We start from the raw sequence: 20,780 nt of genomic DNA on the forward strand, positions 1-20,780 counted from the left end.
TTCCGGCCAGAGTTCCTTTCTAAAGATTTTATGGGCTCTTTAAAGACTTGATATGGCAATCCCAAAGAAATAGCACAAAAGTGTTGAATAAAAGATAACGCTATGAGAAAGGATGAGGATATTGAGTAAGGGAATATAATGGGGAAAACCTAACTTCATTTAAACACTGATCATTTTAACGCAGAAAGTTTTCATAACTGAACGGGCTGCCACCCAGCCTCGCCTCCCAGCCTCTGGAGCAGGAATCGGCAGTCAGCTGTCCACCATGTGTCCAGGGACCCTGCTCCCCTTAGAAGTGCCCTGGGAAGTAGGAGGGGCCTGAGCAAGCAGGGGACGAGCAGGGACTGACAATGAAAACTCTGTGGGTGGCAAAGAATGCAAGCCAGGAGCCAAGCGTCCCTGTGCCAGTGGAGAGGGGTGTTTCTGTTTTACAGACACTGATGATCGCTCAGAGAGTATGCTGGGGAGACAGACAGAGGCCCGGAGCCGGGGGAGGGCCGCTTCTCATGGAGTTTATGTCTGGGAGGGGACTCCCACCAAGCAATTGCACAGATAGAGGGGTAACGTCAACTCTGACCAATGGTGTGAAGCAAGAGGACACGGGCTCTGAGGGAGTTGAACTAGGGGCCAGGCCTAATCTGGGGAGGGGGTGGGATGCCTGGGAAATCCCCGCTGAGGAAAGGATACCCTGCAAGGGAAGCATTTTCTTATCCCCATGACACAGTTGGAGCAACTGAGATGCAGGGATGAAGGGACTTCCTCAGGGTCACTGCTGAGAAGTGGTGGAGCCTGGGTACAAGGTTACAGGCCCTGCTCGGCTTCCCCCCTATTGGTAATGGGCCATCCAGCCACTGGCTCCTTAGTGCAGGAGGTGGGGGACCGCCCCACTCATTCTGAAGCACCGATCAGACTCACCAGGACAGTGAAAGGGTCCCCTGACCTCTGTCTGGGTGCAGCTCAGGCAGGGGTGGGACCAGGGCAGCCACAGTTACCCAGCTGTCAGAAATCTGTGGCTTGGGAGGCTGCTGGCAGTGTGATAGAACAGAAAAAGGCCTAGCTGTCTGTGTCCTGAGCCTGGCATGGCCCAGGACCCAGCAGATGCTCAGGGCTGAGTGGGTGTGTGAGTGAACAGAAGAGTCCCTCCAGCCACTCCTCAGCTGGTCCCCCCAGTGGGTTCTAGAACAGGAAGCAAGAAGCCATGGGGCCATGTGCCTGTTTATCTCACCCATCGGGGCAAGGATATTGGTCTGAGCGAGATCTCTTGGCTGTTCCATCTGGCAGAGGCTGGACCCCAGTCCTCTGTCCCTTCCCCAGGGAAGGGCCTTCCTTGTGGTCTGGGGGGGGCTGTGGCTCATGGGGTTGGCTGGCGGGGGAGGCACCCCTTCCCCACTCCTTACCTTCAGGGTCAGGGTGGGGTTGTCCAGGATGACGTCCCTCTCCACCACCACCTCGGCCTCATCGGAGGCCCGGCACACGGCTGTGGTCCGGATCATGTTGTCCGCCTTCAGGTACTTCTCATACTGAGCATATGTGATCTTCACAGGATGCTGGACTTCTGGAAGGCGAAGTCAGGGGAGCAGAGTGAGAGAGCTGATGCCAGCCAAGTCCGTGCGAGCGAGCCAGGAATATCCGTAGCCCCGAGCTTGACCGAGCCCTCCCTGGGCCGGGCCCTGGAGGAAACTCCCCACCTTGCCCTGCGCAGGCTCCAGGCAGGGCCCAGGGCTCGGGCTGGTGGGGCTCACAGGGACTGAGCTGCCTCCACACCCAGAAAAGGTCGTGGGGGCGAGTTTCCTCCCGAGGGACAGGGGCCGAATAGGAATGTTAACTCACTGTCTAGTGATGATGACAACACAACAACTAGGAAGGGAAGCCAGGGATTGACCAACTGCCTGCTTACAGCCTCCCAGCTCCTCTAATAGCCTGGGATGCTATTGCCACAGCACCCGAACCACCTCCCCACCTCCCCACCTCCCCACCTCCCCACCTCCCCATTCTCCCTCCCCCCCCCCTACCCCCACACCTCCCCACCTCCCCGTCTCTCCTGCTTCCGAGTCATCCACACACATCCGTCAGACAGGCTTTAAAAGAAGCCCCCACCCCCTCTTCCAGGCCACCTCTAAAAGCTTCCGTGGCTCCTCGGAATACAGTTCAGACCCCTCAGTCTGGCCCTGCATGGCTGAGCCCTTCGCCTCTCCAAAGAACCTCTGTGCTCTCATGTTCCTTCGACAAAACAGGCCCAGAGTCACCTCCCTGCTTAGATTCACACGGTTCCCTCGGAGGGAAATGCCTTTCTCAGCTTTTCTCCATTTATCTGGCTACTCCCCAAACGTCACTCCTCTGTGGTCCAGGGCATCCCACTCTCCTTCACAGAGTCAGCTGGGTGGCCTGTTCCTCCCCCCCCGCCCCCGCCCCCACCAGTGTCCTATACCCTCTAAGGTAAGACTGTGAGGAGGAAGCAGCCTCTGCTTTGGGGGAGCGGGGGGGGGGGGGTGGGGGGGGGGTGGGGGGGGGGGGACATGCCCAGTCTGCCCCCAGTGGGGAGACAACAGGCCCTTGCACCACTGGTCCTACCCGCTCAGACAGTGAACCCTGGGGCTCCCTTCTGAAGAGGGAGGGACTAACAGAGTCACCCAGAAAGTAGTGAAGCGTCAGGCCTCCGAGAGCGGGCGCTTCACCTGCCTCCTTCCCTTTCCCATTTCACTGTTGCCTCCTGCAAAAACGACGCGTGTATTTTTTGGAACCATTTTCCTCCTGTGAAGGATTTTCGGCCTTCAAAACCAGCTCTCCCCCTGAGCCTGAAAGTAAGCAGCGGCCAGCCGGCTGCTGCTGGTGTGGGAGAGTTTCTTCGAGAATTCCGGGAGAAGTCAGCCTGCCTGCCAGCCGGCATGGGGAATGCTGCCCTCAGACAGGTGTGGCTCTCTGCGTCTGGGGTTCTCTGCAGACAGAATTCTTTCAGGATGGGCTGTGTAGTTAATCAGCCTTTATTAGTTCCTGCTGTGAAGCAAATAGCCACCCCACCCTTGTTAATCTGCTTTGTAAGTCCCAACTTTTCATAACAGCTTGGGAGATTTTGCCAATGCGGGCACACCTGCTTTCTGAGGCTTTCTCCGCTCCACCTGCTCCCTTTTTGTCTGTGCCACCCGGGGGCAAGGACTCACTGTTCCTCCCAAATTCTCGGGCCTCCCAGAAAACCCATCACTCACCAGGCAACTCCACTCACCCCCTGGCAGACCACGTGGCATATTGCCACCGTTCTAGGGTCAAACCTGAAAAGGGGCTCATTGTGGGGTAGGGGGGGTGGCATGAGGGTGTGTGTGGCAGCTATCTATACACATCCTAGATCCGTGGTTGGCAAACCACGACTCGTGAGCCACATGCGGCTCTTTGGCCCCTTGAGTGTGGCTCTTCCACAAAATATCACTTGCGGGCACGCACGTACAGTGCAATTGAAACTTCGTGGCCTATGCGCAGAAGTCGGTATTTTGTGGAAGAGCCACACTCAAGGGGCCAAAGAGCCGCATGTGGCTAGCGAGCTGCGGTTTGCCAAACCGCAGTTTGCTGACCACTGTCCCAGATGATGAGGGTAGCACTGGACTTTAGCATCAGGAAGCCGAGGACCGAGGCCCTGGAATTGCCACTTACCAGCTATGACACTTAATTTCTTAAGCAAGTCACAATCTCTCTAAGCATCAGCTTTGGCCTCTGTAAAATGGGGGTATTGGAATCTATTATTTTTTAGAAGATCAAGTGAGGCAGTGTATAAGGAAGTGCTCTGCACACTGTGGGAAGTGGTATAGACCTAAAGGCAGCAATTTTCAACCTTTTTCATCTCAGGGCACACGTAAACTAATTAGGAAAATTCTGCAGCACATACACAAAAAATAGATATTTTTTGCTAACATGATCCACAGAAAAGGTATAATTTTGATTCATCCACACCAGATGGCTAATGTGTGTTGGCTGCTGTCATTTTTTTTTTTTTTTTTGACAGTCTAAGGGAAAAGAGGTCAGTGCCCCTGACTAAATAGTCAGGTGTTGCGTGTTTTAGAAATTCCTGCGGCATACCAGTGTGCCTCGGCACACCGGCTGAAAATCTCTGCTGTAAGGGATACTGCGGTATGTCTACTATTTCCCAAGCCTCCCTCCTTCCTTGCCCAGGGCACGAAAGAATTTGGGTTGGCACCACCCTGACTTGCACTGCTTGCCATGATAGCAATCTCCCAAACCTCAAGACCCACGGCTTTTTAACCAGCGAGGCCGTGTGCTGCTCCTTCCTTAGACAACTGAGTCAGTTCCAATGTGAACTCTCCAACCCCAACAGAATGTCAGCGGCCTTGGACACACGGTGCCTCACAGCCTGCAGGATGAGTTACCTTCCTCAGGGTCCAGAGAGATGGTGACCGAGTCCTTCCACACCTCGTGGACCAGCGTGCCGTTGTAGACGATGGTCCAGGCCGTCATGTTCACCGTGACCGTCTTCATGTCCCTTGTCAGGTTCTTGAGCGTCAGGGCCAGGTTGACTTCTTTGCCCACTGCCAGGATGCCATTGACCTTGAACACCCCTGAGATGCTGGGCTCCCGTTCGTCTCTTTCGACCTCTGTTGACGACGTTGGGCCAAATGTTCTGTTGGGTTTCAGTTTCCCCACTGCCTTGTCAAACACTTGCCTTTCCTGCCTTGAACCTGTATAGAGGGAAAGAGAGAAGCATCTCAGGGATATGGTGGCAACCCGGACAAAGGATAGCGCCCTGCCTGGAAAGGTGGCCTGGGACTGACACTGGTTCTGCTGCCGCACAAGGATTTTGATCCAAGCAAGTGGTCCACCTCTCCAGGTCTCCATTCGTCCTCCTTAACGTGAGGCTCACAGACCAGCTGGTCTATGGGGCTTTTCCTATCAGCTCTAAGTTTCCGGGGAACTGTAGGGGGAGCTCTACCAGCAACTGTGTAAGATTACTATATGATTTGATATTTTGTGTAGGTCAATTAAGTTAGATTTATTTATTCATATTTTGGATAGAAAGTCCCTTGTAAGACTTAAAAAACAAACAGATAATTTGAAAATAAATAAAAACTGAGCTGAGGCCTGGCCAGTGTGGCTCAGTGGTTGCGTATCAATCTATGAGTCAGGCGGTCACGGTTCCATTCCTGGTCTGGGCACATACCCAGGTTGCGGGCTTGATCCCCAGTGCGGGGTGTGCAGGAGGCCGCCAATCAATGGAGTCTCACCATTGATGTTTCTCTCTCTCCCTCTCCCTCTCCCTTTCTCTCTGAAGTCAATAAAAAAATATATTTTTTTAAAAACTGAGCTGAAAAGGTTAGAATGAAGCAGAAAAAAAGGTTATGGTTTAGAATTGACTTTCAACCACTAAACCATGTTGTTCTGCTTTGTTCCTAAGGGTGCTTTACGAGTGAAGAGTGGTACTTTTGTCCATGTCAGTTGGCAAGAACTTCCCATGGTTGGTATGGTTCCAAGTTATGACTAGTTGTCGAGAGACTTCAAGTTTCAAAAACACAAAGGACAGGTTTTCTGACTCTACGTCCAATTGTGGGTCCTGCTGAATGTGGTGGTACAGGTGGCCCCAGGAGAGTGGCCGTGATGTGCAAGAGCTGAGTAACTGGCTCCACGCATCTGAGCCAGTGTCAATCACTCAGCTCACAGTAGGCTCCCTGCCTTGACCTGAAGACAGACACGCTATCAATGAGAAGGTGTTGACCTTCCAGGAATACGAAACACGAATAGAAGCCATAAGGAATTACCATGTTTATATCTGCAGACCATACTTCTAGTCCCACCTTGCCCCACCAACCTGAGAAATGTTTAAGACACCAAATGACTTACTGTAAGCACTTTACAACTTAGCAAGGCCTTTTCCATAAGTTACAGGTAACTGGCTGGGACCTCAGAGGTCCACTCATTTTAACCCATCACATTAGAATAAAGGCTCTAAGCGGGGCAGCAATTGGCCCAAGAGATAGTCTAATCTGGGGATTAGAGGCAGAGAGAGAGCCAGCCCTCAGGACCCATAGTCCTAGGTTCCTCCCATACACCTACTGAAAAGGAGGCAGGTGGCCAGATTACCCAAGCTGACAGCTCCTGGTGGGCTGGGTTCTTTTTGGCGCTTTGCCATCCTCTAGCCGAGCTGGACATCCACATCCAGGGCTGATGTCTATGCAGGGAGCTGAGCCTTCTGTGCCCAGGACCTTGAAGCAGGCATGTTTGTATAATGAGGCTCAGAGCCTAGATACCTATATAGGTCACCTGCTGGGCTTACTCAAGACTCAGCTTCCTGCTACTGTTTTTTTCGCCCTTGTGTTGCTATTGCGCAAATGCTTAGCAACCCATTTTATGAGCTTTTCTTCCCCGGGGCCCTCAGAGACAAACTGGCATCATTAAGTAAGGAGACCCGGGCAACCACAGGCAGGTGATGAGCCCTGTTGTCACGAAGGGGCCAGGGCCTTGCCAGGAGTCCTGCAGGGATTTCCCAAAACAGCTACAACCTGGCCCCATTGCTTAGGTTTGACTGGGACAGCCAGAGCCCCCAAGATGTGACAGTAAGATAAGGCACCCCACAGAATCATATATCCGAGTGCAGTGCACTCCAAAAGTCCCCTTGGGTGGTCCTTATTCCAACGAGGCTGCAGACAGTCACGCTGGGAAAAGTCACCACTATTTATTAAGTCCTCACTCTGTGGCAGGCACTGCACTTGGCACTTTAGGGCACAAGCTCATCTGTACTGATGACAGGCATTGCTACTCATTTCGAAAGTGAGGGAGGGAGGGAGGGACCAGGGCTCCTAAGAACCCTGCACAGTTCTAAGTAGTAGGGCTGGGGTTCAATTCCTGACCCGGGTGATTTGCTCCCTGGTCTCTTACACTGGTTTCGACACCATGACATTGCTGAAAACGCTGGCCCTGCCCCCGCCTTCTCCTGCCTGCGAAGCTCGGCAAGGGCAGGGGCCCCGTCTGAGTGATCTTTGTTGCCTCCCTAGAGCTGAGCTCAGAGCAGGCACTTGAGGAGGTCTCAGTCCATGTTCATTGACTGAGAGAAGGGCCATCTGACCCCAACGGTGGGAATGGCCAGCAGAGACAGATGGGGCCAAATTGAGGCCACTAATCTCATTGCCCTGGAGTTGTGCCTCAAAATGTCCACAAATACCACTGCCCAGAAGGATCGTCTACTTGACCTTGGAGTCAGACCCCGTCTCCAGTGCTCAGCTTTCCTCCTGTGTGAACTGCAGCCATCACCAACAGTCAGCAGTCGCACAGAGTTTTAAGGTTTACTTCGGGATGTATTGTGGGCACCTTACGACATCACCTTTCTTGACCCTCAGAACCAACTGTGAGGATCCACTGAAGCAACTATTTCAAAGCATTTGCTGGCCCCATTGAGGAGGGGCTGTGGCTGCTAGGGCAAGCACTGATTTCCTTGAGGCTATTTCTGAAAATGAATATCACCTTCAAATGTAGAACTTTTGTCACTATTGAGACTCCTCAAAGAGATAGGCTGTTGACTCTGATAGCAATTTCCAAAATAGAGCAACAATGTCATTTGAGTTAAGGGTGGCCTCACAACAACTAGTCTTCCTGGTGACTTTGAGGGGGAGGGGGGGACAGCAAGCATGTACATGCTGATTTCAGGGACCCAGGCATTCGCCTTACTTCCTCTAGCTTCTTGGGAGTTAGAAGTGTATATAGCACAGCCATGTCTTTGGGGTCAGGTCTTTGTCCATTTCTTTGTTCAGATCATGCTTCCTGCCTGTGTTACTTGGAGGCCAGGGAAGTGGGAGGACTGACCAATGTCTCCTAAGCACTTGGGGGTCTCCCATGGGGCCAGGTTTCCCCTGTGTGTTCAGTCACAGTGCTGTCACCCCATTAGTGCCATTGGCAATAGGACACAGCTGGAGATGAGCTGGAGTGAGAGCTGCCTGTGCCCCATGGCAAACGTCTGCTGGCGCCAGTCTGTCCTCACTGGAAGCAGTTTGGGGAACTGGGTGTTAGGTGCCAGGGAGCAGTCCTACCATTCAGGCAGAACTGGCTGAGAATGAGGGAGGAGCATGTGGATTCTACCTTCCCCACCCTAAAGCCGTCTTCCCACCCTCAGGCCCCGAGTGGCACAGCCCCACCAGCGCCCCTCCTACCTTCTGGGTACTTGTACTTTTCGGTGACATCCATGCGAGAGTAGCTGCCCACCGCCTTCGTGCTGATGTATCTGCCAATGGTGTTTGTGTCTGAGGAATTCTGCTTCTGGGTGTTGCGGCGGGCATCGTAGATCCAGGTGATGCGGTCGGCATTAACCTCCGCAAAGATGAAGGGCATGTCGAAGTCCAGGTTCACATCGCCCTCTCGGACAGCTACCACCGAAGCGGGGCCGCACTGGAACACCCCTAGTGGCCAAGATGCAGAGGTTGGGTGCATGCCAAAGCCAGGCCCATCTGCAACAGCCCACCCAGGACCTGTGCTGCTGGAGACCATCCATAACCACCCAAGTCTCCTGCCTCTGCCCTGCCAAGCTCCTGCAGCCCCAACAGTCTGCCCCCTCTCATTTGGCACTCAACGCAGACCACCAGTATCTTCTGCAATGGCACCCTGGTCAGACGCCACCTCTTTAGGAGACTAGCCCAGTCCGGAATTCTGTGGGTGCATACTTCATGCTGACACACTGCCCTCAGTCTTACTGTCTTGTGCTCAGGGTGGCCTCTTTTCTTCATCTGCGAATTGTTCTTCCCAAATCATCGAACCTCTATTCCTGGAAGACTTACCTGAACACCCAGCCCTCAGGAGTGTCTTGTTCCTCTGAGCTCCCAAGCCCTGACTGTCACCTCCCTTCTCTAGCACTCTTTGTAGGTAGCGCTGATAGATAGGTAGATAGATAGATAGATAGATAGATAGATAGATAGATAGATATAGACAGAAAGATAGATGGATAAGTAGGTAGATAGATAATAGATAGATGAATGGATGGATGAATATAAATTAGATCTAGATATATAGATATAGAGATAGAGATATAGATATAGATCTAAATATAGTTTAATTCATGAAATGCCCAGCTGTGAAAAAAGCAAGGTGCAGCAGAATAGAAAGAAGAGTGTTATCCAATTTGCATTTACAAAACAAATAAACAAAAAAGGTACACACACTTTTATGTGCCTAGAACAGTCACCTTCAACTGTTTCTGTTTCTTTAAACCATGACCTCTAGAAATAGATTTTACGTCTTGCACATATATAAGCCTGAAACAGAAGTTTCACAGGACAGTGCTTACTCTTACTATGTCCAATACATCCTGCTATTTTCTTTCTTCCCCCAACCCTTTTCCATGCCATCTTATTCATTCCTTAAATTGATGGTCACAACCCATTAACTATATTATTTTGTTGTTGTTGTTAACCCTCACCTGAAGATATTTTTCCCCATTAATTTTTAGTTGTATTTTTGAAGTGGTTGTTCGAGGCAGCAAACTCCGGCATTAACCTATGCCGCCATCTTGGTTTCCTCCCCCATTAATTTTTAGAGAGTGGAAGGGAGGGAGATGGGTGAAGAGAGAGAGAGAGAGAGAGAGAGAGAGAGAGAGAGAGAGATGTGAGAAAGACACATTGGTTGGTTGCTTCCTGCATGTGCCCTGACTGGGGCTGGAGATCAAACCTGTAATCCAGGCACATGCCTTTGACAGGAATCGAACCCAAGACCCTTTAGTGCTTGGGCCGATGCTCTAACCACTTAACACACTGACCAAAGCCCACTAACTTGATTTTATAACCACTAATGGGTTGCAGTGAAAAGTTTGAAAAACAGTGGTCCAAAACATATCTGGAGGGTTACTATCCTATCCCCAATCCCCCCCACCCCCCAAATCTGGTCACATTTGTTGCTTCTGATAGAGAGGCTGCATTGGGGAACTTAATGTTCATTATAAGTCCTTTGAGAATGATTTGAAAAAAAACTTTAAGCATGCGCACATGTTACTTGTATAATTAAATTTTTTTAAGTTTGAAAGAAATAACGAAAAATGAAGGTAATAGACAATCCTGTGCTAGGAGGAACAGACTACTAGAGGAAAGTCACTGTTGGCAGAGGATGGCTTCTTTTCCTTGTTGCCTAGCACATGCCAGGGCCTCTGCAGCAGCGATGGCATCCGTGTAGGCACAGGGAAGGCACTCAGTTAAATAGCAGCTGGAGCCAAGCAAAATTAGAAGGAAATGTTCTTTGGAAATACATTGTTTTAATCCCATTGTGACTTCCAGAGATGGAGAGGACTCAGGTGACCTTCCTGTGCCACTGTCCACTACTGTAAAGAACTGAGAGGCTGTGACTTGGAACCAAACCCAGATCAGGGGCCATCAGTGGGCCAGCAGGGGGTTACCTTGACTCCTCTCCTGGGGAGTGGCGTCCAGAACCTGCCATCCATTGTACGAGGGGCCCAGGTCATTCCGCACAAACCAGCTTTCATTCCAGACGTGGAAATTCCTGCAGAAAGAAGCAGAGACTGAAGAGCTTGCCCAAGGCCACACAGCTGCTGAATGGCAAGACCATATCTCTGATCTGACAGTGCAGGGCTCTGATACTGATCAAGTGAGTTTACTCCATGTCAGCTATTGTGCTAAACCTTGGCAAGCATTGTCTCACTCAGATTCTCACAGCGCTATGAAAGGATACTATTTGTTTTTTAATTCTCACCTGAAGACATGTTCATTGATGAGAGAGAGAAAAAAAAAGAGGGAAAGAAAAAGAGAGAGAGAAACATCAATGTGATAGAGAAACATCAATCGGTTGCCTTCTGACTGGGGATTGAACCCACAACCTAGCTAGGTATGTGCCCTGACTAGGAATCAAACTTACAACCTTTTGGTCTACTTGACGATGCTCCAGCCAACTGAGCCACCTGGTCAGGGCTGAAATGGGTACTATTTCTATGCCCAACTCATAAAAGGGGATTCTGGGCTCAGAGAAGTTAGCAGCTAACAATGACAGAATCAGTGTGGACCCAGGTATGCCTAACTCCAAACTCTACGTCCTTGACCACCATGTTCTACTGCCCTTCTGAGGAGCAGAACAGAACCAGGTTAGAGCCAGTGAACCAGCTGGTAAACCCATGCAGTTTACGCTTGTGTGCCCTATACTTATGTTTTGTGTGGGCTGAAAATGAACAGGACTGCAGTGCGAGTGCTGGGAGCCACAAAGCCTTTGGGCTGAGATCTGGATTGAAGAATGAGCAGCCCTAAAATATCCTTGATCAGTGGCATTCCCTTGCCTCCCAATTGGTATGTCTCAGTCACCAGTCCCCTCCCTCACCAGGTGCTGCCAATTAGCCAAAGTCTTATTCATTCTTGCTTCTGCCCTCTTCTTTCCTCTCCAATCCTACAGCAATGACATTAACATTGGCTTTGGCTGTCTGAGGTTCAACTAGAAGAAGATATAAGTCTGACATAAATCCAACTTCTTTTCAACTTGAAAAACCAATTTTTTTTAAATTACTCACAAGGTGGAGAAGGTAGTTTTAGGCAGAGACTCAACTTCAGAAGCCATAAAGGAAAAGACTGATACATTTGACTATTTCAAAATATTAGTCTTGCATATACCAACCAACCAAACAAACATACAAACTGTGATTCTGTTTCCAACATAGAGGAATAAGCTCATAGCGGATAGTTTCCTCTGCAGATAACAATAAACTGAAAAAAAAAAAAAAAAAAAAAAAAAGACAACACTCTGGGAGTGAACAAAGTTGGAAGGGAGGCAAAACCTGGAGGAAGGGAATAGCATGGGTTGAGTTGCACTTTTGATGACTTTGCCCTCGGATAGGCCACAGTTGGGATAAAGTTTAGGGCAGTAAAAACTCCAACAGACAGAGGAGGTAAGAAACGGAGGCTGGGTCAACCAAGGACACTAGGGGGAAGTCTTAGAAAGTAAAGAGTCAGAGAAAGAGAAGCCCACGCTTCTCAGTGACCTCTTAACCATGCATGTATGCGGCCCACTACAAGCAGTTCAGCTAAAGACAAACGTTCACTGAGACTTGAACTTCTGTCACCACAGGTGAGAGAGCTTGCAGTTTGAGTCTACCCCAGGTAGACAGCTGGGACAACATACAAAATATCAGAATGCAGACATACCCAATGTCTACGATAGAATTCCAAATCACTCAATATGTTTATATATCAACATATAAAAACAACAGAAAAACACGACTTATCCTCAAGGGAAAAGACAATCAATAGTGACTCATCCTTAGATAACCTAGATGTTGGAATTATTGGACAAGGACTTTAAAGCAGCTGTTATAACTATGCTCAATGAAATAAAGGAAAATATGCTCATAACAGATAAAAAGAGGCATTCTTAGCAGAAAAATAGAAACTATATATATGCTTAATGGAAAATTTTAACTGGAAAAAAGACCAATATCTGAAATTAAATAATTCCATGGATGGGCTTATTAGCAGAATAGAAATGACAGAGGGAAGAGTCAGTAAACCTGAAGATAGATCAGTAGAAATTACTCAAACTGAAGACGAATGAGAAAACAATGGGGAAAAAATCAACAAAGTGGGGGAAATACATGCAACATATATGGTAGACAGAAATTTACTATAATCAATATTATAAAGTACCTACAAAGCAATAAGAAAAATACACAAAGTAAAAAGTCAAACACGCCAATAATGGCCAATGAGCAGGCAATTTTAGTGACCAATGATCACTAAACATGTGAAAATCGTTTTAACCTCACTACCGTTAAAAGAAAATTAAAATGGCAGACACCATTACACTTGTTAGACTAACAAAAATGAAAGCATAGGATGATGGGCATTGTTCTGTGATACTCATTCCAGGCGGGGGAAAGTCAGCATTGCGGTGCACTGTGGGAGTTTAAACTGGTCTGACGTTTGTGACGGGCAAGTTGGCAATGAGTATCAAAAACCTTTACAAATCTGTAGATGCAATGAGCCAGCAATTCCACTTCTAATAATTTCTCTTATTAAAAAACTCTCACGAGTGCACCTAGATGCATATGGAAAGATGTTCACTGAAGCATTGTTTGTAATAGCAAAATTAATGGAGGAAAAGTTCATCAGTGAGGGAATGCTCAGATAAATTGTGGCACAGCCATGCAATCAAATATCACAGAGCTGTCCAGAATGAGCAAAATCGATCTGGCACGTACAGGGAAAGACGTCTAAAATATATCCTCAAGTAAGAAAAGCAAGTTACAAAATATGTAGGTGACGATGTGTAAGTTTATAAAAATATATACAAATATCATGAACATTTTTGGATTTAGAAAATCATACATTAAAAAAATCAGTCCCAATAATTCTATTATTTTAGATAACCACAGTTTAGATAACAGTTTGGTGTATATATTGTGCCTATGAATAGATTTGGGTGCACGTTAAACTAAGTTTTCCATTATTTATGTTTTGTAATGTTTTCAGTTTCTATTACTTCTATAATACTCTAATTACAAAATAAATGAATATTTTAAAATGTGTATACTATATAAACACTAATAGGTAATACGTTATGTGTCAACCTAGAAAGTTATCATGTGTTCTAACTTCCTTCCCTATATGTTAACTCATTTAATCTTCACAATGTTCTTATAAGGTAGGAATTATTATCCCTGTTGGACAATTCTGAAAACCGAGGCACAGAGTAGGTAAGTGACTTGTTTAAGGTCTCCCAGCGAGTAAAGAGGGAGAGTGGGATTTAAATCCAGGCAGAAGGGCTGCAATGCCTTTGCTTTTAACTACCACACTATACTACCGCTACATTTATTTATTCCTTTTTTAAAAATTTCTTGGGGTGACACTGGTTAACAAAATTATACAGGTTTCAGGTGCACAAATCCACAGCACATCATCTGTAAACTGTATTGAGTGTTCACCACCCCAAGTCAAGTCTCTATGCATCACCGTTTATCCCCCCCATAAACCCTTCTACCTCTCCCCCTTGTAAACACCACACTATTGTCCATGTCCATGAGTTTTTCTCTTTTTTTGCCTTTTTTGCTCAATCCCTCTACCCCCAGCACCTCAACCCCCCCCCTAAATTTTAATTTATCAACATAAAAAGATCTAAAAAACGATAAAATAGACCACTCAACTTGATCCTATTTGGGTAATTGAAACTCAACACACATACATCTAATGTGTGTGAATATAAACAGAATGAAATGTCTAAGGGATCTATAATGTCATTAGTATTTTTCTTTGGGTAGTTCTATTACTAATGACTCTTCTTATTTATTTTTTTATTATCAGGGAAAAATTATTTTCATTTTGGGTGTTGTGAGAGGCTGCCCGTGGGGACCAGAGGCTGCGGTGCACAAGGGCTGTCAGAGGAGTCCGAGTGCTCCGTAAATACTTGTCAGGAGCAGCGTGCCCTGCTGCATCTGGCAGGGAACAGGGAACTAAAGAGTCAGCTCCAAAACAAGGCAGAGAGGGAGAAGGCCACCAGAGGGGAGCCCACAGCTAAGTACAGATAATACCAACCAATGATATGAGTTTGGAGGAAGGCATACCCTTGTTCACTACAGTAATGAAGTATAGGTTATTATAATCTTTTGGGGAGGCAGCAGCCATAGATGTCAGAGGCCTTTAAAATGTGCATTTCCTTTAACCCAGGATATACCATTTCTAGAAATCGTCCTATGAGACTAAAAACAGACATGCTCAAGATTGACATATAAGAATGCTCATTACAGTGTTATATATAATAAGGGGAAACAAAGGGAAATAGATAGGTAACACAGAGAATGGGAAATAGGTAACAGCAGGGAAAGAGATATGGTTCAACCACTCAATGGAATGTGATACATTTAAATCTTATTTTTTGGAGATTATTTAAGGACAGAGGGAACATGCTGATAATGTTTAGTTAAAAAAATAGGATTTAAAACTGTGTGACATGGTTGATTTCCACAAGTGGGAAAAAGAAGGATGTATGTGTCATATGCTTTGTCTTGTACCCATGCCGTGTAAAATGTGCAATCCCAATTCTATAAACAACACATAGAGAAAATATTGGATAGAAAATGATCAAATATTAAAAGTATGTTAAACATCAGAGTACAGATGATATATTCTGCAATTTCTATAACTGTAAAAAGAAACAAAAGCCATCGTAAAAATGATCTCTAGGAAGACCCACAAAACGTCTTTTTGATCAGTTAGAATTTACCCAGGAGAAAGCAGGAGTGTGGGAAGATGATCCTAGATGGATACAAGAGGCAAGAGAGGGATGAAAAAGCAGTAACAGCACCAAGTTTCATATTTGTTTTCTTCCTGGTAGAGAACCCTAGGGGAAGGGTGGGTTGGTAAAAAAAAAAAAAAAAAAAAAAAAAAAAAAAGGTAAGTAGCTGTTTTAATACTTATTTGCAAGGCGGGAATTTGATAAAGAGCAGATAATAAACAAACAAGTCCTGGTTCCTCCCTCATTTAGAAGCCAACACTTTACTCACACTTCTTTGGGGTGTACTATGTGCCTTTCAAAGGCCTGAGGGCGCCACCATGGAAATTCTGGTTTGTTTCTCGGTATGTGCCACACTCCCAGCCCCTGTTCCTGTCTTGAGGGTTTAGCAGTAGGAGCTCAGGAAAAGGACAGGCTGTAGGCACTTATTGAAAGATGCATTCCTGCCCCGCCTGTCTCCCTCCACCCGAGTCAGTTCTAATGAAATCTTTGACGTTTATAAACCAGTGCCCTAGAGACAACAACTCAGTTATGCTTATCTTTGAATTTATGGGGTTAGAAGACCCAGTCTAGAAAGTGACCCCAATCCCTTACCCTTTCCACGGGTAAGCTCCTATTTGTCCTTCCAAGTGTAGTTAAGATTCTACTTCCTCCAAAAACTTTTCCTGACATGCCTGGAGAGTGCCAACCATCCCTGTGCTGTCTCTGAATCTTGCACATTTGACTTCTTTCACTCCACAATTGCCTATCTTCTCACGCAGTCGTGAACTTCTCCAATGTTGTTCCTGCGTCTCACTGCTTTTGGTGTCCAGGTGCTCAGTGCAGGGTCTGGCAGACAGTACATACTTATCATGTTTTCTGAATTGAATTACTCTGGGGCCTTGGTTTCCTTACCAAGAATCTGAGCAAGGGGCTGTAGGTACATTGGGGGCTGGCTAAATAGTGGTGGAGACTAACAGCCATGGAGAGAAATTGCAGCATTGGGAGCCAAGGACTCGGCTGATGGGTGGGGTGCCAACAGCTTTTCTCCAGAACTGGCTGACTCCACCTCCCTGATGACAGGGCAGGGCGATCCCACGTGCCTTCCACCTCGTACCTCTATAAAGTCTACAAGTAGAGTCAGGTCTGTGACTCCAGAAACTGAGGAATCAAGTAAGATAAATTAAGAAAACAAGTCTGAAATATCAAGATAAAGATAACCTTGGCCACACAGTTCCAGATCATTTGGTTACAGAGCAGGCCCCAGAGACCTCCTGTACAGGGGTCCAGAAGGGAGCCCGAATACAAGCATCCCAGACATAACTCCATACAAAGCATCCCTACTCTTAAGACATGATCACGCCAGAATCTTGTGCCTCTTAAGCCAAACCATTGTTATGTGCGGAATGGCTTAGAAGAATGTGATTTAAAGAAAGATCTGGAAGAAATTGCTGAGGTCCCCTAATCTAGCCCTTCATTTTCCAGATAGGAGATGAAGGTGCAGAAAAGTTAAGGAACTTAGGTGGAGTCACGCACCTATTTAGAGTGCCTACAGGTCTCCAGCTGTTTAGCCTTACTTCTCTGTGGGCCTTTGTTTTCTCATTTATGAAATGAGCAGGTCCCTCCCTAAGGTCCCTTTCAGCCCTAACGTCCTTTGACCCAGGAGAGTCCTGTCGAAAGAGCTTGGACACTAATTCACAGTTCGATTTTGGGCAAGTCACTTCCCTTCACTGAGCCCCTGAGACAGGGTTTAGTCTTACAGAGAAGTGGCACTTGCTGCCTAAGTGTGAACCCAAGAACCCAGCTTCTCCATCGGGATGGGCTGGAGAGCACCTACTCAGAGCCCTGGTTGGTGTCCAGCCAACCCCTCTGAAAAATTTCAGTTAAGCTGTCAGATTTCTCAAACATCAGTCAGGAGTCGTCATAAAAATATTCTCTGGCAGCTCTCTGGTGCTGGAGAGTTTACATCACCTTGGTTCCAAGGCCAGCTTCACCATTTCCTGGTCCCATGCCCGTGGGTAAATGACCAGTGTCTTGGTTTTCTCAACTATAAAATGGGGATGGCAGTGCCGACCTCATCATTTCTGAAGAGTAAAGGTAAACACTTAGAAAAGTCCCTGGCACACAACAGTTGCTCAACGAACTATTAGCTGTTGCTGTTAATATTATTAAGTACTTTCAGGTGCTTAATCTCACTTGATTCTTACCTTCTAATTCTTGGGGAAAGTCTGGACAATTTCTAAAAGCTTTCAACATTTGCAACATAGAAGATTCAGATCAAAGGTTTTCTGTCCAAACCCAAACTGTCCTGGTAATAATAGGTTAGTAATTTCACTCCAGGCAGAAAAGGACTGGTGGTTTAACTCCCCCACCCTGGGTGGGATCCATGTGGAGGGGAGGGGAAAGCTCCCTTGCCATCTCATACAAAAGGTCGTCTGAGCTGAAGTGGCAGAGAATCAAGAGATTAAAGCTGGTAAGAAACTTAAGGGAACACTTAGTTTTAGGCCAACCACTATAGCTCACTGATGAAGAAACTTGGGACCAGAAAGATGAGGTGGCTTATGTAAGTCCTAGAGCAAGATGGTGGTGGGGTTGAAACTAGGACCCAGGACTCCCTGTCCTCAGACCGTCCAGTGCTGGGTCCCCACCCATAGCCAGCAGGGAAAGGGGCCGGAGGAACGTCAGCTCCCACTGCTCTCTGAGGAGGGTTCAGGAAAAGATGGTGGGTCTTGGGAAGGAGAAGGGTGATGACACTCCCAGCAAAAGTCAGAGCTATGCGGTCTGACACCTTCCAATGAAGCCCCCCTAAAATGACAATGGAAACACCCTGGAATGTCTCCATGGGCCCCTACTTGCCCCACGGTGATTCTATTTGTGATGAATTATGACACTAATATGAACCAGTCACCAAGAGATCTGGGTTCTAATTCCAAGTTCAGCTTAGAAGCCCCACCTTCCTGCTCCCAGGGAGCCTTTTTTTGACAACTCCTTCCCTGAGTCACTCACCTGATGCTCCACACACCATCCCAAGTCCTTCATCAGCCTCTATTCATGGCTTCCCCATGCCCTGCTCCCTAACAGCACCAGGAATACTTCCAGTAGAGGGCTTTCTGGTCTCCCTGCAGTTTCTAGTCTGCAGGATAGTCATGGAAGGGTTATGCCAAACGGGACCCCTGCCACCCCTCCCGGAATCAGTCATCTTGTTGGACCAGTCATCTCCTTTAGTAAAGAAGGGCACTGTCCTAACAACCAGAACAGGTCGCAGTGGGATTTTGGACACAACAACAAAAGGAAGAAACCAGGGAGAAGAAAAGGTAACTAATTAAGAGAAACTGGAAAACAAAATCTGGCCAAAAGTAGCAATGTCATTGTCGTTGGAGAGAAAGCTGTGTACATGCAGATCATGAAAGGACATCCTAACAGAAGCTCCCTCTCCCCTATTAACACATGTGACCCTGAGTGACTTACATGAGCCTCGCTTTCCTGCAGAGGGAGCGGCTGCTTATATCACACACTTCCATTGTTGGCACAGGGCTGTTGCCTGTCCTAACAGCTTTCTCTATGAATTTTTATTTTCCTTTATTCCATTAGTTACAGCGAGCATATGCCAGTAAAGTGGGACCTACTTATTCTGGGAATAATGAGTGTTAAAGGATATTTTAGAGACTATCTCAAAGTTGAACATCTGGAAAGAAGATGGCATCTGCTCTCAGGTTATCTACCGTATCTATATGTGCGTGATTGTGTGTTTGTGTGTGTCCTTTGAAATGGATTACTGACATATGTGAGTACTTTATATATAGACACATAAATATCGAGTTGAATATACAGATATAGACACAATTACTTTCAGTTGCCATCTGGTAATAATTAGGCATGTGGCATAACCTTGAAGAGCTGTAACAATATCTATTTTATGTATATATACTGCAGTATGAAGTTATAGATATATGTATATAAGTTTTATATAACTTACTTCCAGTTTACATGTATTATACATGACATATGTGTACAGCTACATGTGCACATGGCCTATTTATTGTTAGAAATATACATGCCCATATACATATAAAACTTCTTATTTTTGGTTGAAATCCAGAATAAACTGATTTTTATTCTGTCAAGCAAGGTACATAAAAAGTATATACGAGTAAGAGAAAATGGATCGCTTTTTAAAAAGAAAGTCTATAAATTATATGAGCTGCCTGAAATGAGATAAATTTATATTTATTACTGTAAAATCAATGGCTTCAATGTTTATCTTTTAATTTATAGGGTCTTGTGGACCCTATAAATTAGGGCAGTTTCTCAGAGCCCCTGAGCCACACCTGGTATCACATGGGGTGTGAACTGGTGTCAGACTGTTCACCCGGCTGTAAAACAGAGCAAACCACTGGAGTTTGCAGAACCCCGAGAAGAGCTGTTTTGGGTCTTGCTAGATGTGTCATCAGCACTTTGGGAATCCTATTCTCAACCAGGAGCTGACACGCTACTTGCTTCCCAACTCCTGTTTGGAGCCAGGTCCCAGAGCCTGGGGAGAGCAAGAAGCTGCTCAGATTTGATGGTCAGAAAGGGTTAGACCAGTGGTTCTCAACCTTCTGGCCCTTTAAATACAGTTCCTCATGTGGTGACCCAACCATAAAATTATTTTCGTTGCTACTTCATAACTGTAATGTTGCTACTGTTATGAATCATAATGTAAATATCTGATATGCAGGATGGTCTTAGGCGACCCCTGTGAAAGGGTCGTTCGACCACCAAAGGGGTCGCGACCCACAGGTTGAGAACCGCTGGGTTAGACACTCACCAAACGCTATCACTGCCTTTGTCCAGGGGGTTTCCCATGGGGTCGTAGAACACATCCACGCTGAGGTTTCTGTCTGTGTCATGAGCTGAGTTGAAGTTGGTGATCACCCGGGCCGGAATCCCAAAACACCGCAGCACTGCAAGTCAAGGGCGGTGTGAGACTGCGGGTGGCAGTGGGGACGGCCATGGAGCACCCCACTGCTGCCCACTGACCCAGCAAAGGCACGTCACACGCTAGGGTACCTGTGTTGAGGGTCCCAGCAAAGACCCAGCACTGGCCGAATCGGACTGGCCTGAAGCCAGATTTCTTCCACTCCTTGAGAATCTCCACACTGCCGTTCCAGTTCCTGGGGTCCCGGCCACCAGTGTAGCTGCCACTCCAGTTCCCAGCTATCACACCGTTGTCATCATTGCTATTGATCTGGGCAGGAGAAAAATCCTCAATGAGTCATCGGAGAGTGACATGCAGTGTTCAGGGGACAAGGTGGGGAGGTGAGGAAGGAACCAGGGAGCCATCCAGTGAATTTCCTGTGTCTTCCTCGGTGATTTGGGGATGGTAATTGTATAATGTTCCCTTAGCAGCATTGAGTAGTTTATGAGTTTAAAAGTGCTTTGCTTAACGGGCCGTGTTTGGTTGCCCCTGACCCATGTGTCAGTTATGAGCGGCAGGCTCACATGGAAACGGGGGTTCCATGGCTTGTCAGGGGCAAAGCAGGGTCAGAAACCAGCCTGCAAAGGCTTTCTTGCCTCCATACATGGAGATCGCTGATACCTGACTTGGGGTCCAAGGTTTGAAACTCTCTTTG

The 20,780-nt window shown here is 47.0% G+C and overlaps 1 protein-coding gene across 1 annotated transcript in view; it reads right to left on the bottom strand.

Moving 5' to 3' along the window:
* The window catches only part of TGM3 (transglutaminase 3), a 36,874-nt gene that overhangs the window by 2,221 nt on the left and 13,873 nt on the right, over positions 1-20,780 (bottom strand). Inside the window, exons 6-11 of the mRNA XM_070420052.1 lie at positions 20,218-20,395; positions 19,976-20,111; positions 10,364-10,467; positions 8,139-8,384; positions 4,374-4,682; positions 1,398-1,555 (exon numbers count right to left, since the gene is read on the bottom strand). Coding sequence (XP_070276153.1) covers positions 1,398-1,555; positions 4,374-4,682; positions 8,139-8,384; positions 10,364-10,467; positions 19,976-20,111; positions 20,218-20,395 — 1,131 coding nt within the window. The remainder of the gene's footprint in view (positions 1-1,397; positions 1,556-4,373; positions 4,683-8,138; positions 8,385-10,363; positions 10,468-19,975; positions 20,112-20,217; positions 20,396-20,780) is intronic.

The sequence above is a fragment of the Myotis yumanensis genome, unplaced genomic scaffold (assembly GCF_028538775.1).
Source record: "Myotis yumanensis isolate MYYU_CA2020_CCGP unplaced genomic scaffold, mMyoYum1.0.hap1 SCAF_7, whole genome shotgun sequence".
NCBI classification, from domain to species: Eukaryota; Metazoa; Chordata; class Mammalia; order Chiroptera; family Vespertilionidae; genus Myotis; species Myotis yumanensis.